This window comes from Anolis carolinensis, chromosome 1, assembly GCF_035594765.1.
Source record: "Anolis carolinensis isolate JA03-04 chromosome 1, rAnoCar3.1.pri, whole genome shotgun sequence".
Classification (NCBI taxonomy): Eukaryota; Metazoa; Chordata; class Lepidosauria; order Squamata; family Dactyloidae; genus Anolis; species Anolis carolinensis.
Window position 1 is genome coordinate 350010432 of NC_085841.1, and position 16196 is coordinate 350026627.

At 42.5% G+C, this 16196-nt stretch overlaps 1 protein-coding gene across 9 annotated transcripts in view; it reads right to left on the reverse strand.

Moving 5' to 3' along the window:
* The window catches only part of cdc42bpb (CDC42 binding protein kinase beta), a 143837-nt gene extending 130456 nt beyond the window's left edge, over positions 1 to 13381 (reverse strand). For 4 of the 9 annotated variants that reach the window (XM_062968508.1, XM_003224066.4, XM_016995511.2 and 1 more), the window contains exon 1: positions 12641 to 13377. In XM_062968508.1, coding sequence (XP_062824578.1) covers positions 12641 to 12818 — 178 coding nt within the window. In that variant the 5' untranslated portion in view covers positions 12819 to 13377. Of the gene's footprint in view, positions 1 to 12640 lie in introns of all 9 variants that reach the window. The other 5 variants (XM_062968505.1, XM_062968504.1, XM_062968507.1 and 2 more) reach the window with 3 other exon arrangements.
* Positions 13382 to 16196: the final 2815 nt, after the last annotated feature.

Below are 16196 nucleotides of genomic sequence, written 5' to 3' on the forward strand. Positions count from 1 at the left end.
GTGATTGTGATAATATGAATAGATGTATGCTTTCATTTTGTGACAGTTACTTTTACCCTCCTCTAGGCACTCTTTCTCCCCCCCCCCCCTCCAAAAACTTCCAGTGAAATACCATGGGCTCTTCCAATCTGCAATCTTTAGATCTGCGAATTCAACTAACTGCAGAACAACATGCCCCATAGTATTACATTGCAGCAAAGTGAACATGAACATGCTGAAATGTGCATGTTCACGTTGCAACCATTTAAGAGTATGGGGTGTGATCACCCATGTCTTTTTGTATCTGAGTGATATGATGGGCCCACTGTATTTCCTTCCCCCAATGAAAATTCTGCTATTTTGTGAAATTTAAAAATCACCCAAAGTCCTCAGGACTATTTCTTGATGCAAAAGCAATAGCATGCCACAACACCTAAACATACAGCGCTTGAAAACAGATGTTTGCAAAAGCAGTTAACAAAATGTTTGTTTTGAACAGCTATCAGCCCTATGGGAATCAGAAGATGACGAACTATTTTGCCTGCTTAAAAATAGGTCACTAGAAGGTAGGTCAAGCAGTTATTCAAACTCAATTTCCATTCATCCAAAAAAGATGGATCTCTAGTTTTTACATAGACGCCTCTTTTTTGTTCAGACATATTCTCAAATTCTTTATTCACCGATTCTTTGTATTTGCACTCAGAAAGAAGCAAGTCCTTGAAAGAAAGAAAAAGAGAGGGCATGTCCATAGACTTATGTGTATATGTTTAGACATTTTAGTCAAAAGTCCAACCCAAGACCTGAGTTGAACTCATGTGTCCATGTGTTAATATGAGTAGTACCTTAACTCTCATAAAAAAAAGAGGAATGATCCCCTTCTCTGAGTAGAATAGAGAAAGACAAAACCTAGTCCATCCCAGGAAAACCTAAAGTAGCACCGATCTATTCTACTTCCTCCACCATGGCACCACCTCAAGCCTTTTTGAATGCAGGGAAATGGCGGCAGCGGCCAAGGACAGCTGGTCCCCTGAGCTGACATTGGTGTTTTCCCCTCTTCACATAACCCTCAACTTATCCATGAGGTCAATTGATACATGAGTATATTATACAGTAGTACTGCAAAAAGCCCAGAGCACTCTGCTGGCAGCGCTCACTTGTCGGCAAACATGACACCATAAACTTAGAGGAATTTTTATCTGTATTTAATAGTGTTTGTTTTTATGTGACTTTGTTATGAATATTGTTTGTTCAGTTCTACTTGTTTTTGTCTGACATGTTGATCGTAATAAATTATTCAATTCAATAATGTAATGTGAAGTACTGTTCAACTGTTTGTTAATTTTTCCATAATGTAACTTCCATTACATGCATTATAATGTAAACCAAAGAAATAGTTTACCCATTAATGTACAATAGACTTTCGGTTTCACTAACACCAATGGGAAGTGGTAGATGCGGGATAAACATAGTAACTTTGAAGCAACTAGAAACTATTAAAATAGGCCTAATTAATGCTATACCCTATAGCAGTGGTTCCCAAACTTATTTGGCCTACTGCCCCCTTTCCAGAAAAAAATATTACTCAGCGCCTCCTGGAAAGGGAGCATGGCTTAGAGGAGTGGGTGTGGCTCCTGCTGGGGGGGGGGGCTGAGCCTTTCCCCTAGTCCAAGATGCAGGGCTGGGAAGGGGAGGGGGAGGTGGGCAGGACCACAAATGGGCGGCCAGGACTGGGATAGGTGGAGTTATGAGCTCTGAGGCAGGGCTGAGCTGCTGTCCCTGTCCTGCAGGGCCTGCCAGGACACGGGGCAGGGCTAGAAGAGGGGGCAGGGCCTCTTCCCAAGTGCCTGACGGGGCTGAACCTCGATATCCCGCCCCCGTGTTCAAACAAGCACCTCAGGGGAGGTATACAGAGGGTCAGCCCTGTCTCGCGCTCTTGGGAAGAAGCCATGCCCACTCCTCTAGCTCCGCCCCCTGTGTCCTAACAGGCGCCTCAGGTGCTCAGCCCTGTTTCCAGCACTTGGGAAGAGGCCCCACTCCTCCCCTGGCCCCGCCCCCATGTCCTAATAGGTGCCATCACCGCTCCCCTGGATCACTGCATCGCCCACCAGGGGGTGGCAGCACCCACTTTGGGAATCACTGCCCTATAGTATACCATACCTTAAATTCTATATTGACTTGATATTAATATTGAAATGTAGTAATTAAAAGCAAATAAAGATAAATGAAGACAAACTTGGTGTAATCTAACATAGTTTGGCTATTATAAAAATGGTTTTGTACTGTATGCAATTTTTGTGAACTGGTAATTAAACATTACTTTAATTTTTATTTAAATATTATTTCTTTGGTCTTTTACCAGTTGCTTGAGAGTTCTGGTTGCTTGGGTTCCAGTTAACTGAGTGTGTCAGGACTCAGACGCCTCTTAAAAGGCCACACACAATGAGTAAAAATAACAAACGTTTAATAAATAATAATCTGAACCTAGGAACACTTAACTTCAGTGTTCCTAGTGAAAGTAAATGTCTTTGCTTCAAGAAAAGGCAAAAGTGCAGGGACAGAAAATAATCCGGATTATCTAGCCTAATAATCTGGTTTAACTTCAACCAAACATTTACTGAAACTAGTGCTACATCCAGCTATGGCACAGAGAGCCAGAAGAGGGCCAAACACCCACCAGTAGTGAGAGCAAGCGATGCCATTGTTCAAAAAGCCAAGCTGAATTCAGAAACCCAAAGGAGAGGCAACCGGGAGTAGCAATGCCATCGTCAAAAGCCAAGCCGAATTCAGGAACCAAAAAGGGAAGCCAACCGGGAGTAGCGATGCCATCGTCAGGAGCCAAGCCAAATTCAGGAGCCAAAAGGAAGCCAGAAGACGCCAAACCGGGAACGAGCATTGTCGTCGTCAGGAGCCAAACCGAATTCAGGAACCAAGAGGAAGACAGCAACAAGCGTTGTCGTTGTCAGGAGTCAGACCGAATTCAGGAACCGAGAGAAAGCCAGGAAACGCCAAGCCAGGAACGAGCGATGCTGTCGTCAGGAGCCAAACCAGATTTAGGAACATGAAGCTGTATAGCCAGGAACCAAGCCCAACAGGAGAACAGGCAGCGACAACCCAATGTCTGCAAGGGAACTTTACTTCCAACTCTACTTTTAACTTACACCTCGGAGTCCGATGATGATGAGGCCTCCGCCCTGTCATCATTATCCACAGCTGATCTTGATCTCATATGTGAACCTCGCCCATCATCCCTCCAGTCCCTCCATCTTTGTTCAAGACTTAGATCTCCCCAAGTCCCTGGTGTATCAGTAATTTGCCAATCCCTTGATGCACCCTCAAGAACTGGCTCAGCACACACATTTACTTGAGTCCAATCTGCAGCATTTTCCATCTCACTCCCAGACCCATCATTCCCAGAAAAAGCCTCAAATGTTTCATCTTCCGTGGGAGCAGTAAGTATATCCCGGATCTTCTTCCTTTCCCTTTCCTCATCTGACTCTTGCTCCCGAGTTGACCTTTTAGTTCCTCTACTCTCTGTAAAACCAACATCTTCCACCATTGACTCCTCATCACCAGAGAACCCTTCAAACGTTTCATCCTCAGAGGGAGCCATAAGTATTTCCCGGACCTGCTTTGCTTGCTGTTCCTCATCAAACACCTGCTCACCATTAGCCCTTTTCCTCCTGCTAGTAGTTTCACCAGTAGTACCATTACTGCCCCCTGGCCCAACAGAGAGTCTACTGTATTTCTTAAAATACAGCTACTGACAATATAAAACCTGATAGTACATTTATATTAGTAAAAATATGTCATTTATTGCTCATTTCAAACTTCACCAATGTCCTAAATGGAGGATCACAGGAATAAATCTAGCCTTTCTTACTAGAAAAAGTATTATTTTCCTATTAGAAATATATACAAAACATTGCCTGAAAAGGACTCTGATTCAAAAGACTATACAGGCAGTCCCCGAATTACAAACATCTGATATTACATCTGTTTGGGACAGGTTGGGCCTGGGAGTGGGCATGACAGCCAACAGAGTGCCAGGCCTTTTGCAGTATTTGAAAATGTTTAAGCATTTACATGCACAGGTAAAAATAAATACTATGTTAAGACAGACGTCTGCTCAAGTTGCATTTAAAGTAGAACTCCATGCAAATTGTACTTTTTTGAATTTTGTTGAGTATGGTGTGGGGTTAGAGCAGGCATGGGCAGACACGCAGGGCCAGATGTGGCCCCTTGGGCTACTTCCTCCAGCCATCCTCTGTCTCTCCGTCCACAACCGTGTCCCCACATTGAGAGTGGGGCCAAGGCAGTTACACACAGCTGCCCAGGCCTCTCTCTCTCTCTCTAGCATCCTCCTGCCCACTGTGTCTTCCTGCCCACACAAACTCTCCTCTTGGCAGGAAAGCCCTCCCCCTGGCCTCCCCCCTCCCGGCCCAGTGCGGCCCCCATCACAAAATGTTTGCCCATGTCTGAGTTAGAGTCACTGAGAGATTTTTACTGCTGCCTGTATCCTCATCAGAAACATTTAATCACACTTCCTGTCCCCTAGACAATAATAGTAGTAACTTTATTTTTATATCCCTCCACCACCTTCCCGAAGGGACTCGGGGCAGCTTACAAGTGGGACCAAGCCCAGCACAACAAAAACTATGAGCTAAAACACATTTAGAAACACAATAAACATATAGCAATCTAATTAAAACAATTAAACAGCAAAATATAAAACAACCACAAAATAAAACAATCTCAATAACCAGAACCAGGGATAAGGTGGGAAAGATCAGAAATTGGAGAGGGCTGGGCATGGGCTTATGCAAAAAGCAGATTATAGGGCCAGGGCTGGGGTAAAGTGCTGAGTTCACTGTCATGGTCAGTTTGGGCTGGGCATTCTTAGACAGGGTCCTAATTATTATCAAATGCACACTGAAACATCCAGATTTTGTGGTTCCTGCAGAAGGTGGACAGAGTGGGACAACATTAAGCAAGAGAAAATCTACCCCTAAGAAGGGAAAATCACTTCTGTGAGAGTTATCATGGGGAAAAGGCAGCTCCACTGAAGCTTTATCACCAATCCTTGTTTCCACAGCAATCCCAAATTTTCAAACTCCAATTGTCAAAAGGACAGAAAGTGGGGTGAAATATTTTGAACAGGGGCACAGACAGCAAAGCAAACATTACAGAGGTGTTAGTCCTTTCCTTATGCTATCCAAAACTTTTTAAAAATTGGCTGTAGTTGCACTTTTAAAAAAATGTACCTGTTCTGACTTACATACAAATTCAGCATAAGAACAAACCTACAGAACCTATCTTGTTTGCAACCTAGGGACTGCTTGCATATCCAACTATATGCTGCTGATTGTGCAAATTATTCTTGAAAAGTGGGTGCAAGTATGAGGGATCACTGCACACTTCAACTGAAAAGAGTGCCATACCACAAGAGCCTAAATACTCTAAGAGCACCAGATCCTAACTGATCTTGGAAGCTAAGCATGGTTAGTCCTGATTAATGCTTGGATGAGAAACTGCCAAAGAAAACCAGGTACCCTAGGCAATATACTCTTTCAGAGGAAGGAACTGGTAAAACAGCCTTTGACTATTCCTTGCCTAAGGAAACTCTATGAAATTTAAAAGGTTGCCATAAGTTGACAGGCTACCTGAAAACACACAAACACACAAACATATCAATTATGGACAGACTTATTATTATTAGGATATGGCAAGATCAATTGAGAGAAACTTTGAGAAATTATGTGTTCAGCACTGTCACCTACAGAATGTTCCCCATATCGACAGGAACAGAATGGTTGAAAAAGCAAACGTGCATGCTTCTCCATGTATTTAATTCAGTGATAACACTGGCTAACGAATTTTGTTGCCTCAAATATTAGATCTGTTTTTGAGTATATCTGATCTGCTGATTCCAAAAATGGCACCAGTTATCCCCTATCAGTTCTAATTTTTGAGACACAAAACATTTGCCATCTGCTCACATGTAGAAAATCATGGTAACTATATATCTAAGAAACCAGAGTTAATGTAGTCTATCTAATGCCATTTTTTTAATCAGTGCCCCAAATAACCCCAGGAACAGGCCAAAAAACCAAGACACCAAGAAAAATATATTTTTGTTGGACTGTGTAATAAAACTAAAACACTGACAGCATCATAAAAGTTCAAGCATCAAAATTCGTAAAGCAAAGAAACCATCAGGGGCTATTTGTGAAACAAAGCTTAAGAACTTGTCATAATTTAAGTACTGGCCTAGCAGGATCTTTTTTTTTGTATGTCTGTTTTAACATGAGTGACCTAGAAGATACTTCAATGATGAAAACAGGCACTGTAATATGCCTTGAATTGCATAGATAAATACTTTAAATAAATAAATAAATAAAGTGGAGTGCTTAATTCTGGATATTTGACAGCTCAAAAATTCTGAGCAAATATTAGTTGTGCATTTTAACACATTAACTTAATTAGTATAAAGGTAATTTGCAACAAGTATCCCCATGCCCTCAACATCTACTATCTTTCTCAACTTATGCTCAGACTCCCACCACATAAGCTACAGACAAAATGTGTATCCTGAGTACTGCAGCCTGTAATTATAATTATGGGTGGTCTTAGAGAGTGAAGTTTGCTATGCATTACTCCTTCTGCTCATTTCCAGATATCTACACAGGTAGAAGCCAACACATAGGAGAAAAGTTGCTATGCTGCTAGATTTGCTCCTTACTGCAACAATTTCAGGAGGGGGAGCCCTATCTCTTTTTCTGATCAACAAATAACCTGTCACTTGCACAGATGAATGTTTTAGTTTAATTGAATATTTAACTGGTCAGTTGACAATACTTTAACAGTAACTGACCAATACAGTGATCTCCCCCCCCCTTCAATATTCATATTGGCTTCTGTAGTCTAAGAAAGAACAGTATGGGAACAATACAAGAATTAATTCTATATCATTAGCTTTATTAACACATGCCTCCTCCTCAATTATTTTGTATGAGACCAGCTGTACCTTATATAAAATTAAACTAGCTTTCCTTTGACAAAATTACCATACCAAGATTTTAGAGAGTATTTGTGCCTTTTAAAACAAAAATAAATACTTTAAGAAACAGTGGCCATGGGACATCAATAATATAGTCATCCGTAACAGTGTGGCCACATTTGGATGACCAAATTTTCAGCTTCATAAAGTACTTGCTCATAACCACATCTCCCTTTGCATAAGCAATACAATAAACCAGGAAATGCAGTTAATCATAACTTCCCATCACTTCCTTATCAGAAAAAAACAAGAACACAAAGACCCAATTTAAAGCTATTCCCCACAGCCTGATTTTCTTGGAAGCTATAAACTATGATCTCCAAGTACATATATAATGGGAAACTATAGTTAATTGTGGTTCCCAGCTTGTTTCACCAGTTGTGTGCAAAGAGAGTAGCAAAGCAGCTGAATGCAAATGCCTAAAAAACATGTCTTTATTATGCCAATATCCTGATTGTCCAAATATCCATTATTACCATGGATGTTATTCCAGTGAGATAAAAATTAAGGAGTGTTTCTCTCCAGAAATGTTCCTGTCAATTTCCTCCATCAGCCATTATACAATGGCCTCTATAAGAAGCATTATGGAAGCATGTCTAACTGACTTACAAAAAAAAGAACTTTGATTGCGGTATACCATTCTTCTGCCACAAAACGAATAATCGATGCTGTATGCTTCCAAAGCAGATGTTGGACAGTGTTTAATTATTCAGTTGGCAATCTTATTATTGACATCAACAGATGACTTCAGGAAGTGAATCCTCTTAGTTGGTTAATGTATAACAAAGAGCAGTGGTCCCTACAGAAATTGAGAACCAGCTGTTCCACATTTTAGTGCACAACGAAGTATGACTAGGATGAATCAAAATGTACCTTACCACTCATATGTATGACTATTATGTGTCTCATAGGAGAAAGGGAAAATATGACTTTTTAAAAGAAGTTTTCTAACAAAAAATGAGAAGACTTTTTTCAAAGATGAAAAACACACACTTGCGGCCTTAATATCACTTTCTCCACACACTTTAGTGGAAGTTACTTTTCAGCAATACATCTGGTTCAAAACAAACTAATCCTGAAACAATTTCAGATTTTCTTTGGACCAATCTTTTATACAGAAAAAGACAGATAAATACTTCCAGGATTAAGAATAGTAATCCTCAGCATTTAAGAACAACATGCCAACTGATAGATATTTCCATTGTCTTATTACAAAGATGTATCCCTTTCTAAAAGTGTATTTTAAAATGAACTAACTTGAGTCCTTGTTCCTGTTCCATTGCTACATACTCTTCAGTGTCAGTGTGAATCTGTCACAAAAGTTATCACAATATTAAAGTATAATAATGAAAATTGTACAGAACCACTGTATTCTTCTGGAAATTTAGTCTTTTTTGTCTAGCAGAAGCAACAAATCTGACAGAACATGACACTGAATACAACTGAAAGAGTGGAACCTGAGTGCCTGCTTCTCTTTTCCTCTTCTCCACCCATTCCAGGTAGAACAAGCTAAGAAAAGGTCATGGGATTAACTTGGCATTTCAGGCTAAGCTGAACCTGGCACCAAGCCAAGGATACTTTAATGCCATATTTCCTATGTACATTTTTATTTATTTTCATTTTTTACCACACCTACTTTCAATACACTCTAAAAAGTGAAGGAATAAAAAGAGCACATACACAACGTCAAAACTAAGGAAAACCTCAAACAAAAGCACACTGAAATAAAATTATTGTACTTAATTTCCACAATATCTCCAACTTTCAGCAATAGCATCTCATATGTTCTTGTCCTTTAAAACTGGCTTACAATGACTCCCTTTTGCATATCAGAAGCAGTATGTTAATCAGCACCAGTTGCTGGGGAACACGATTGCTACTACACTCGTGTCCTGCTTTCAGGCTCCTCGTAGTCATCTAGTAAGTCACAATGAAAGAAACAGGATGTGATATAGATCTTTGTTCTGATACAGCATGGTCTCCAAATTAGGAAAGCAAATCTTGTTGTTAATCAGCAATCAGTGGGCTATATCTATGAAGTCCTGAATTTTCCTTCAATCTCTTCCAATAACCCATTGTGATTCTCCAATGATGAGATTCCTCTCCACCACATTACTGACAATCTGGGTCTCATTTTGGGAGAAAGGCAAGATATAAATAAGATAAATGAATCTGAAATGCCATTTTCCAGAAGTGAACAAGTCTTTCCCACAGTTCTAAATACAAGAAGTGTTCTACCTCCTCACTTCCTATTTCCATACTGAACAGTCTCTTCCATATAACAGCCAATTGTACATTTAACTACTGACAATACCCAACTGTTCTCTTGCTGTAGTCTGGACTAATCCTTGATAATGGTTGAACCTAAATCAAGTATTTTGGATTTAGACAGTATCAACTTTTCACAGTGCAGCAACATTCCTGCTCTAGTTATGTATGAGTAGCATTATCTTTCTTCCACATCTTTCCTGGGTCTGTCATGAGTCAATGAACTTCCACTCCCTACCACACCCAAACTTTCAATCAATGTTTGAAGTCTACTTTTCCACTCTTCATATAATAACAGTGCCCATCCTCAGATCTTGTTTCAATTTTTTGAACTTCACTAATTGGCCCAACATAGAACAGTTTTCTTAAATAGTCTACCATAATCTCTGCATCTCATAATTTCCTATTCCAAGGCACAAAGGTGCCATGGCATCTTAGTTAATGCAATTGTCCCATAGATACACCTGTTATTATACTTAACAATCAGTAAATGATCCAGACAATTGCAAATCAGTATAGCACCTCTGTTCTCCCTTCATCTACTCCATTTTTCATAAGCTGATGCAAACCCTTGCTTATACATTGTCATTGAACACATGTTGCTTCATCCTTATTATTGTTAGCATCCCCACACTCTCATAATGGACACACTCCCTTCCCATGAATACCTATGATAGTTCCAAGACAGAGCCTATACACAGTGCTTCTCTCATGACATGCCTAAATCACTGTGGAGGCCCTGCCCCCTCCACATAAGTACTTCCTGTACCACTCCCCCTAAATAGCATTACACACCTTTCCCATTTCAGTCATCAAACAAATTTCACTACTCTTTCTAATAAAGCAACAATAGCCACCCAGTCACCACAATATCATCACCACACCCCAGATGACAAAGGATATGTTGCTTTTCCCACTGGGCCTTCAAAAAGCTCTCATATCACTCCATTACCCTCTGTCACTTCCCAATATAAGTTATCTGGAATTCCAAAATGCTCCACAACCTGAAATTGTCTGCATGGGTGGCTGGGATAGTGACACCTTTGTTTTCTGAAATTTCGATGTACACAAACTTTGTTTCAGGCACAACGTTGTTACAACTGTGTGTATAAAACCATCTTTGTAAATAAGATGCATATGAAACAAATGAATTTTGTTTAGTCTTGAGTCTGATCTTTAAGATACAGTAGAGTCTCACTTATCCAAGCTAAACGGGCCGGCAGAAGCTTGGATAAGCGAGTATCTTGGATAATAAGGAGGGATTAAGGAAAAGCCTATTAAACATCAAATTAGGTTATGATTTCACAAATTAAGCACCAAAACATCATGTTATACAACAAATTTGACAGAAAAAGTAGTTCAATGCGCAGTAATGTTATGTTGTAATTGCTGTATTTACTAATTTTGCACCAAAATATCATGATATATTGAAAACATTGACTACAAAAATGACTTGGATAATCCAGAAGCTTGGATAAGCAAGGCTTGGATAAGTGAGACTCTACTGTATTTCATTCTTAAATTGGGGGAGGGGGATCCAAAATACTTATCCCAAGCACTTTGGATAAGGGATACTCAACATATACCATCTCTGAATCCCAATTGACAATGGATATGTTGGTTTTCCCACTGGTCTTTCAAATATCCTCCACACTATCCCTTGCCACCCCCATATATTGGTACAGCTATTGTCAACCTCAGCTGTCGGGCCAACATACAGATCTCTCTATCCTTCAGTCAAAAGATGCACCTCCATAGTAGAATGAATGTAGTTTGACACCCCTGTATTTGATATTCCTTAATGCTTTGGAACCCTGGGAGTTGGAGATTTGCAAGTTCTTCAGCCTCCTCTGCAAAAGAGTCCTAGTGCCTCATTAAAGACCAACTCCCATGATTCCATAACACTGAGCGATACCAGTTGAAGTGGTGTCAAACCACATTCATTCTACAGTGTAGATGCATGCCAGAGATTCCCTTAAACAGATATTCCCTTTCCTGAGGAGAATCTATTAGGAGCCCATCTCTTTGGTTGCAAGCTCTGTCAAGGCTTAATCTTGGTGGCAGATGAAAAGGGGTGTTTATCTACCCCAGGCATGGGCAAACTTCAGCCCTCCAGGTGTTTTAGACTTTAGCTCCCACAATCCCTTTTATTGAGTATATCTAATACTCAACTAACAGACATTTATTGAATATATCTAATGAAGGCATGGGCAAACTTCAGACCTCTAGGTGTTTTGGACTTCCACTTCCACAATTCCTAACAGCCAACAGAATCATAGAGTTGGAAGAGACCTTGTGAGTCATCCAGTCCAACCCCCTGCCAAGAAGCAGGAAAATTGCATTCAAAGCACCCCGACAGATGGCCATCCAGCCTCTGTTTAAAAGCCTCTAAAGAAGGAGCCTCCACCACACTCAGGGGCAGAGAGTTCCACTGCTGAACAGTTCTCACAGTTAGGAAGTTCTTCCTAATGTTGAGGTGGAATCTCCTTTCATGTAATTTGAAGCAATTGTTCTGCATCCTAGTCTCCAGGGCAGCAGAAAACAAGCTTGCCCCCTCCTCCCTATGACTTATCCTCACATATTTAATTTACACATGGCCATCATGTTTCCTCCCAGACTTCTCTTTTGCAGGCTAAACATGCCCAGCTCTTTAAGCCACTCCTCATAGGGCTTGTTCTTCAGACCTGGAATAGTGGGAATTGAAGTCCAAAACACCTAGAGGGCCAAAGTTTGCCCATGCCTGATCTACACTGTAGAATGAATGTAGTCTACTTTACCTACTACCTCTCAGGCTCCATTGCCCTGACCACTGAATGAGTTTGAGGCTAGCTACAAACTGCGGGTGTGCAAAAGAAAGCCCTTAATGCGCATAAGCACTCTGTGGTTTGTGTAATCGCCCTGGGGGGGCCTCAAATTGCTTCAGCAATTTCGTAAGTAATCATCTGCACAGCTAAATCACTTTCTTGAACATGAAGTGGTCAGTGTAGAATCTCCAGCATGGGAAAACTTGGGCCCTCCAGGTGTTTTGGACTTCAACTCCCACCATTCCTAACAGCCTCAGGCCCTTTCCTTTCCCCCCTCTGCCGCTATGGCTCAGGGGGAAAAGGAAAGGGCCTGAGGCTGTTAGGAATGGTGGGAGTTGAAGTCCAAAACACATGGAGGGCACAACGTTGCCCATGCCTGGTGTAAACGTACAAAACCAATGATTCCAGAGCACTGGGCCAGGGCAGCTCAAGCGAAGTCAACCCAAATCCATTCCACAGTGCAGATGCGCCCAGGGAGAGGGGGGGGCGGGATCCCACCAGGCGACTCCTGCGCTCTGGCTCCTCTGCTCACCCCACTCGAGGAAGTCGGAGACAAGCCTGTCCCTCCGGAGCGGCGAGTCGCGGCTGCATTCGGTGTAAAGGCCAACCAAGAGGTCCAGCAAGGCCTCCACGCTCAGGACACTCTCGTGGCGCCGCGGCCCGTCCAGCAGCAGCTGCTCCAGCTTCTTCAGGCGCACCTTGGCCGACATGGCGGCGGCGGAGGCAAGCGCCTACCTCAGGCCAAGGGCGAGAGGAAAGGCGAGAGGCCTGAGGAGAAGGATGAACAGGAGGAGGAAGGAAAGGGAGAGGAGGCGGCGCCGCCTCAGGGCCTGGGCTTCATCCGGACGAGGGAAGAGCCCCGAGCCGCCTCCTCCGCTCCGGGCCCGGCTGGTCCATGGGCCGCCCTCTCCGGACCCGCCCTCTCGCTCGCTTCGCCTGGCAACCGCTGAGGAGAAAGCGGAGGCTCCAAATCACAGCCTCAGAGGGGAAACCGGGACGGATTTAGGCCTCGCCGCCTGCCGTAGTTAGAAGCAGCACAGGCTTAAGATGCCCCTCTTACAGCCTCGAAGGAGAAGCCGGGACAAGTTGGACCCCGCCGCTTGCCGTAGTTCCTAGAAAAAAAAAACCCTCACCCTGGCTGTGACCATCCGGGCAATAGGAAGCTGGGAGAGAGAGGGAGTGGGGGAAAAAGGCTATTGGAAACGCCGTCGGCTGATTCGTTACTTGCGCAACCCAGCGAAGAGGGAGAGAATTTCCTCCTCCCTCTGATTCCAACCGAATGGAATCTTGGAAGGAAAAAGCGAGCTTTGCGATTGCGGTCAACACTTTCGTGGCTTCCACGCCCCAAAATCACTCCGACTTGCTTCTGAGGAAATGCAAATTGAGGCCCCGTCTATACTGCAATATAAGCCTCAGCATGAAACTGGCCATCAGTGTAGACTGAGGCCGCTTCCACACAGCTGAATAAAATCGCACATTATCTGCTTTGAACTGGAATATATGGCAGTGTGGACTCAGGGCCCTTCCACACAGCCATATAACCCAGAATATCAAAGCAGAAAACCCCACAATATCTACTTTGAACTGGAATATATGGCAGTGTGGACTCAGGGCCCTTCCACACAGCCATATAACCCAGAATATCAAGGCAGAAAATCGCACAGTATTTGCTTTGAACATAAGGAAGGTTGAGCGAAGGAAGATAAACGCTTTTGAACTTTGGTGTTGGAGGAAAATCCTGAGAGTGTCTTGGACCGCAAGAAGATCCAACCAGTCCATCCTCCAGGAAATAATGCCCGACTGCTCACTGGAGGGAAGTATATTCTAAAGAAGAAGTAGTTTGGCCTCATAATGAGAAGACAGGAAAGCTTGGAGAAGATAATGGTGCTGGGGAAAATGGCAGGAACAAGGAAGAGGAGCCGACCAAGGGCAAGATGGAAGGATGGTAGCCTTGAAGTGACAGGCTTTACTTTGAAGGAGCTGGAGGTCGTGACAGCAGATTGCTGGCCCATGAGATCATGAAGAGTTGGAAGCAACTGAACGAATAAACAACAATCTGCTTTGGAATGGGTTATCTGAGTCCACACTGCCATATATTCAAATCAGATAATGTGGGGTTTTATTCAGCTGTGTGGAAGGAACCTTAGGTAACCCAGTTTAAAGCATATATTGTGAGATTCTCTGCCTTGATATTCTGGGTTATATGGCTGTGGAATTTATAATTCAGTTCAAATCAGATGATGCGATTTTTGTATGTCAGTGTAGAATAGTGGGGCCCATATTAATACTTTATTTTTCTATCCCCCTCCATCTCCCCGAAGGGACTCAGGGTGGCTAACATGGGGCCAAGCCCGAAGAACAAACAGTAAACAGAATAAAATGCATATACAGGTCATGTAAGTGTTATTTATTGCTATAATTGTATTATTTTACTTTGCTTAATAATGTGTTATTATGTTGCTATGTAATGTTTGTGTTGTTTTTATGATTGGAAACCACCCAGAGTCCCATCCGAGAGATAAGGCGGTATATAAATAAAGTTTGTATTATTATTATTATTATTATTATTATTATTATTATTATTATTATTATTATTACAGTAGAGTCCCACCTATCCAAGACTCGCCCATCCAAGGTTCTGGACCATCCAATGCACCTCTGTAGTCAGTGTTCTCAATACATCATAACACCATATCCGAAATGCGTGAGAACAGAAAAGATATGCATAATGACATATCTTGGAAATGGGACATACATTTAAACAAGAAATTATTATTATTATTATTATTATTATTATTATTATTGTTATTATAAATTATTATTATTGGATCCCCGGTGGCAAAGTGCATTAAAGCACTGAGCTGCAGACCGAAAGGTCCCAGGTTCAAGCCCCGGGAGCGGTGTGAGCAGCCGCTGTTAGCTCCAGCTCCTGCCAACCTAGCAGTTCGAAAACATGCCAATGTGAGTAGATCAATAGGTACTGCTCCGGCGGGAAGGTAACGGCGCTCCATACAGTCATGCCGGCGACATGACCTTGGAGGTGTCTACAGACAACGCTGGCTCTTCAGCTTAGAAATGGAGATGAGCACCCCACCCCAGAGTCAGACATGACTGGACTTAACGTCAGGGGAAAACCTTTACCTTTACCTTTAATAATAATACAACCAGTGTTTGACAGCTGTGACGGTCTGGAAGAGGGTGAACAAATTGAAACTGAATCCAAACAAAACAGAGGTACTCCTGGCCAGTCGCAAGACCGAACAGGGTATAGGCTTACAGCCTGGCCTGAATGGGATTACACTCTCCCTGAAAACACAGATTCGCAGCTTGGGAATTCTGGACTCATCGCTGAGCCTAGAACCTTAGGTTTTGGTGGCCAGGGGAATATTCACACAAGTAAATCATGTGTGCCAGTTGCGCCCATACCTTGGGAAGTCAGATATGTCCATGATGGTCCATGCTCTTGTTACATCTCGAATAGACTACTGCAACACACTCTACGTGAGGTTGTCTTTGAAGACTTTTCGAAAGCTTCAAGTAGTCCAACTGACAGCAGCCAGGTTTCTTACTGGAACAGCGTAGAGGGAGCATACAACCCCCCTGTTGTGTCAACTCCACTGGCTCCCAGTCTGCTACTAAGTGCTAGCTTAACCTATAAATCCCTAAACAGTTTCAGTCCAGCTTACCTGTCCAAATGCATCTCCCATTATGAGCCAGTTAGAGCACTAAGTTCTGCTGGAGAGGTCCTGTTCTCGGTCCTGCCGCCCTCGCAAGTGCAATTGGTGGGAAGGAGAGACAGGGCTTTCTCAGTGGTGGCCCCTTGGCTGTGGAACTCCCTCCCCAGCGTCCACACTGCCATATATTCCAGTTCAATGAGGATTTTATACAGCTGTGTGGAAGGGGAGTGAGAGAATACTCCTCTATGAATCCAGTGCAATTCTATAATCAACTTCCAATAGAATTGTTCAGCGGGACTTATCAAATAATAATAATAATAATAATTTATTTTTTTATCCCGCCTTCATCTCCCCAAAGGGACTTGGGTGGCTAACATGGGACCAAGCCCAAAACAGAACAGAATGTAACAA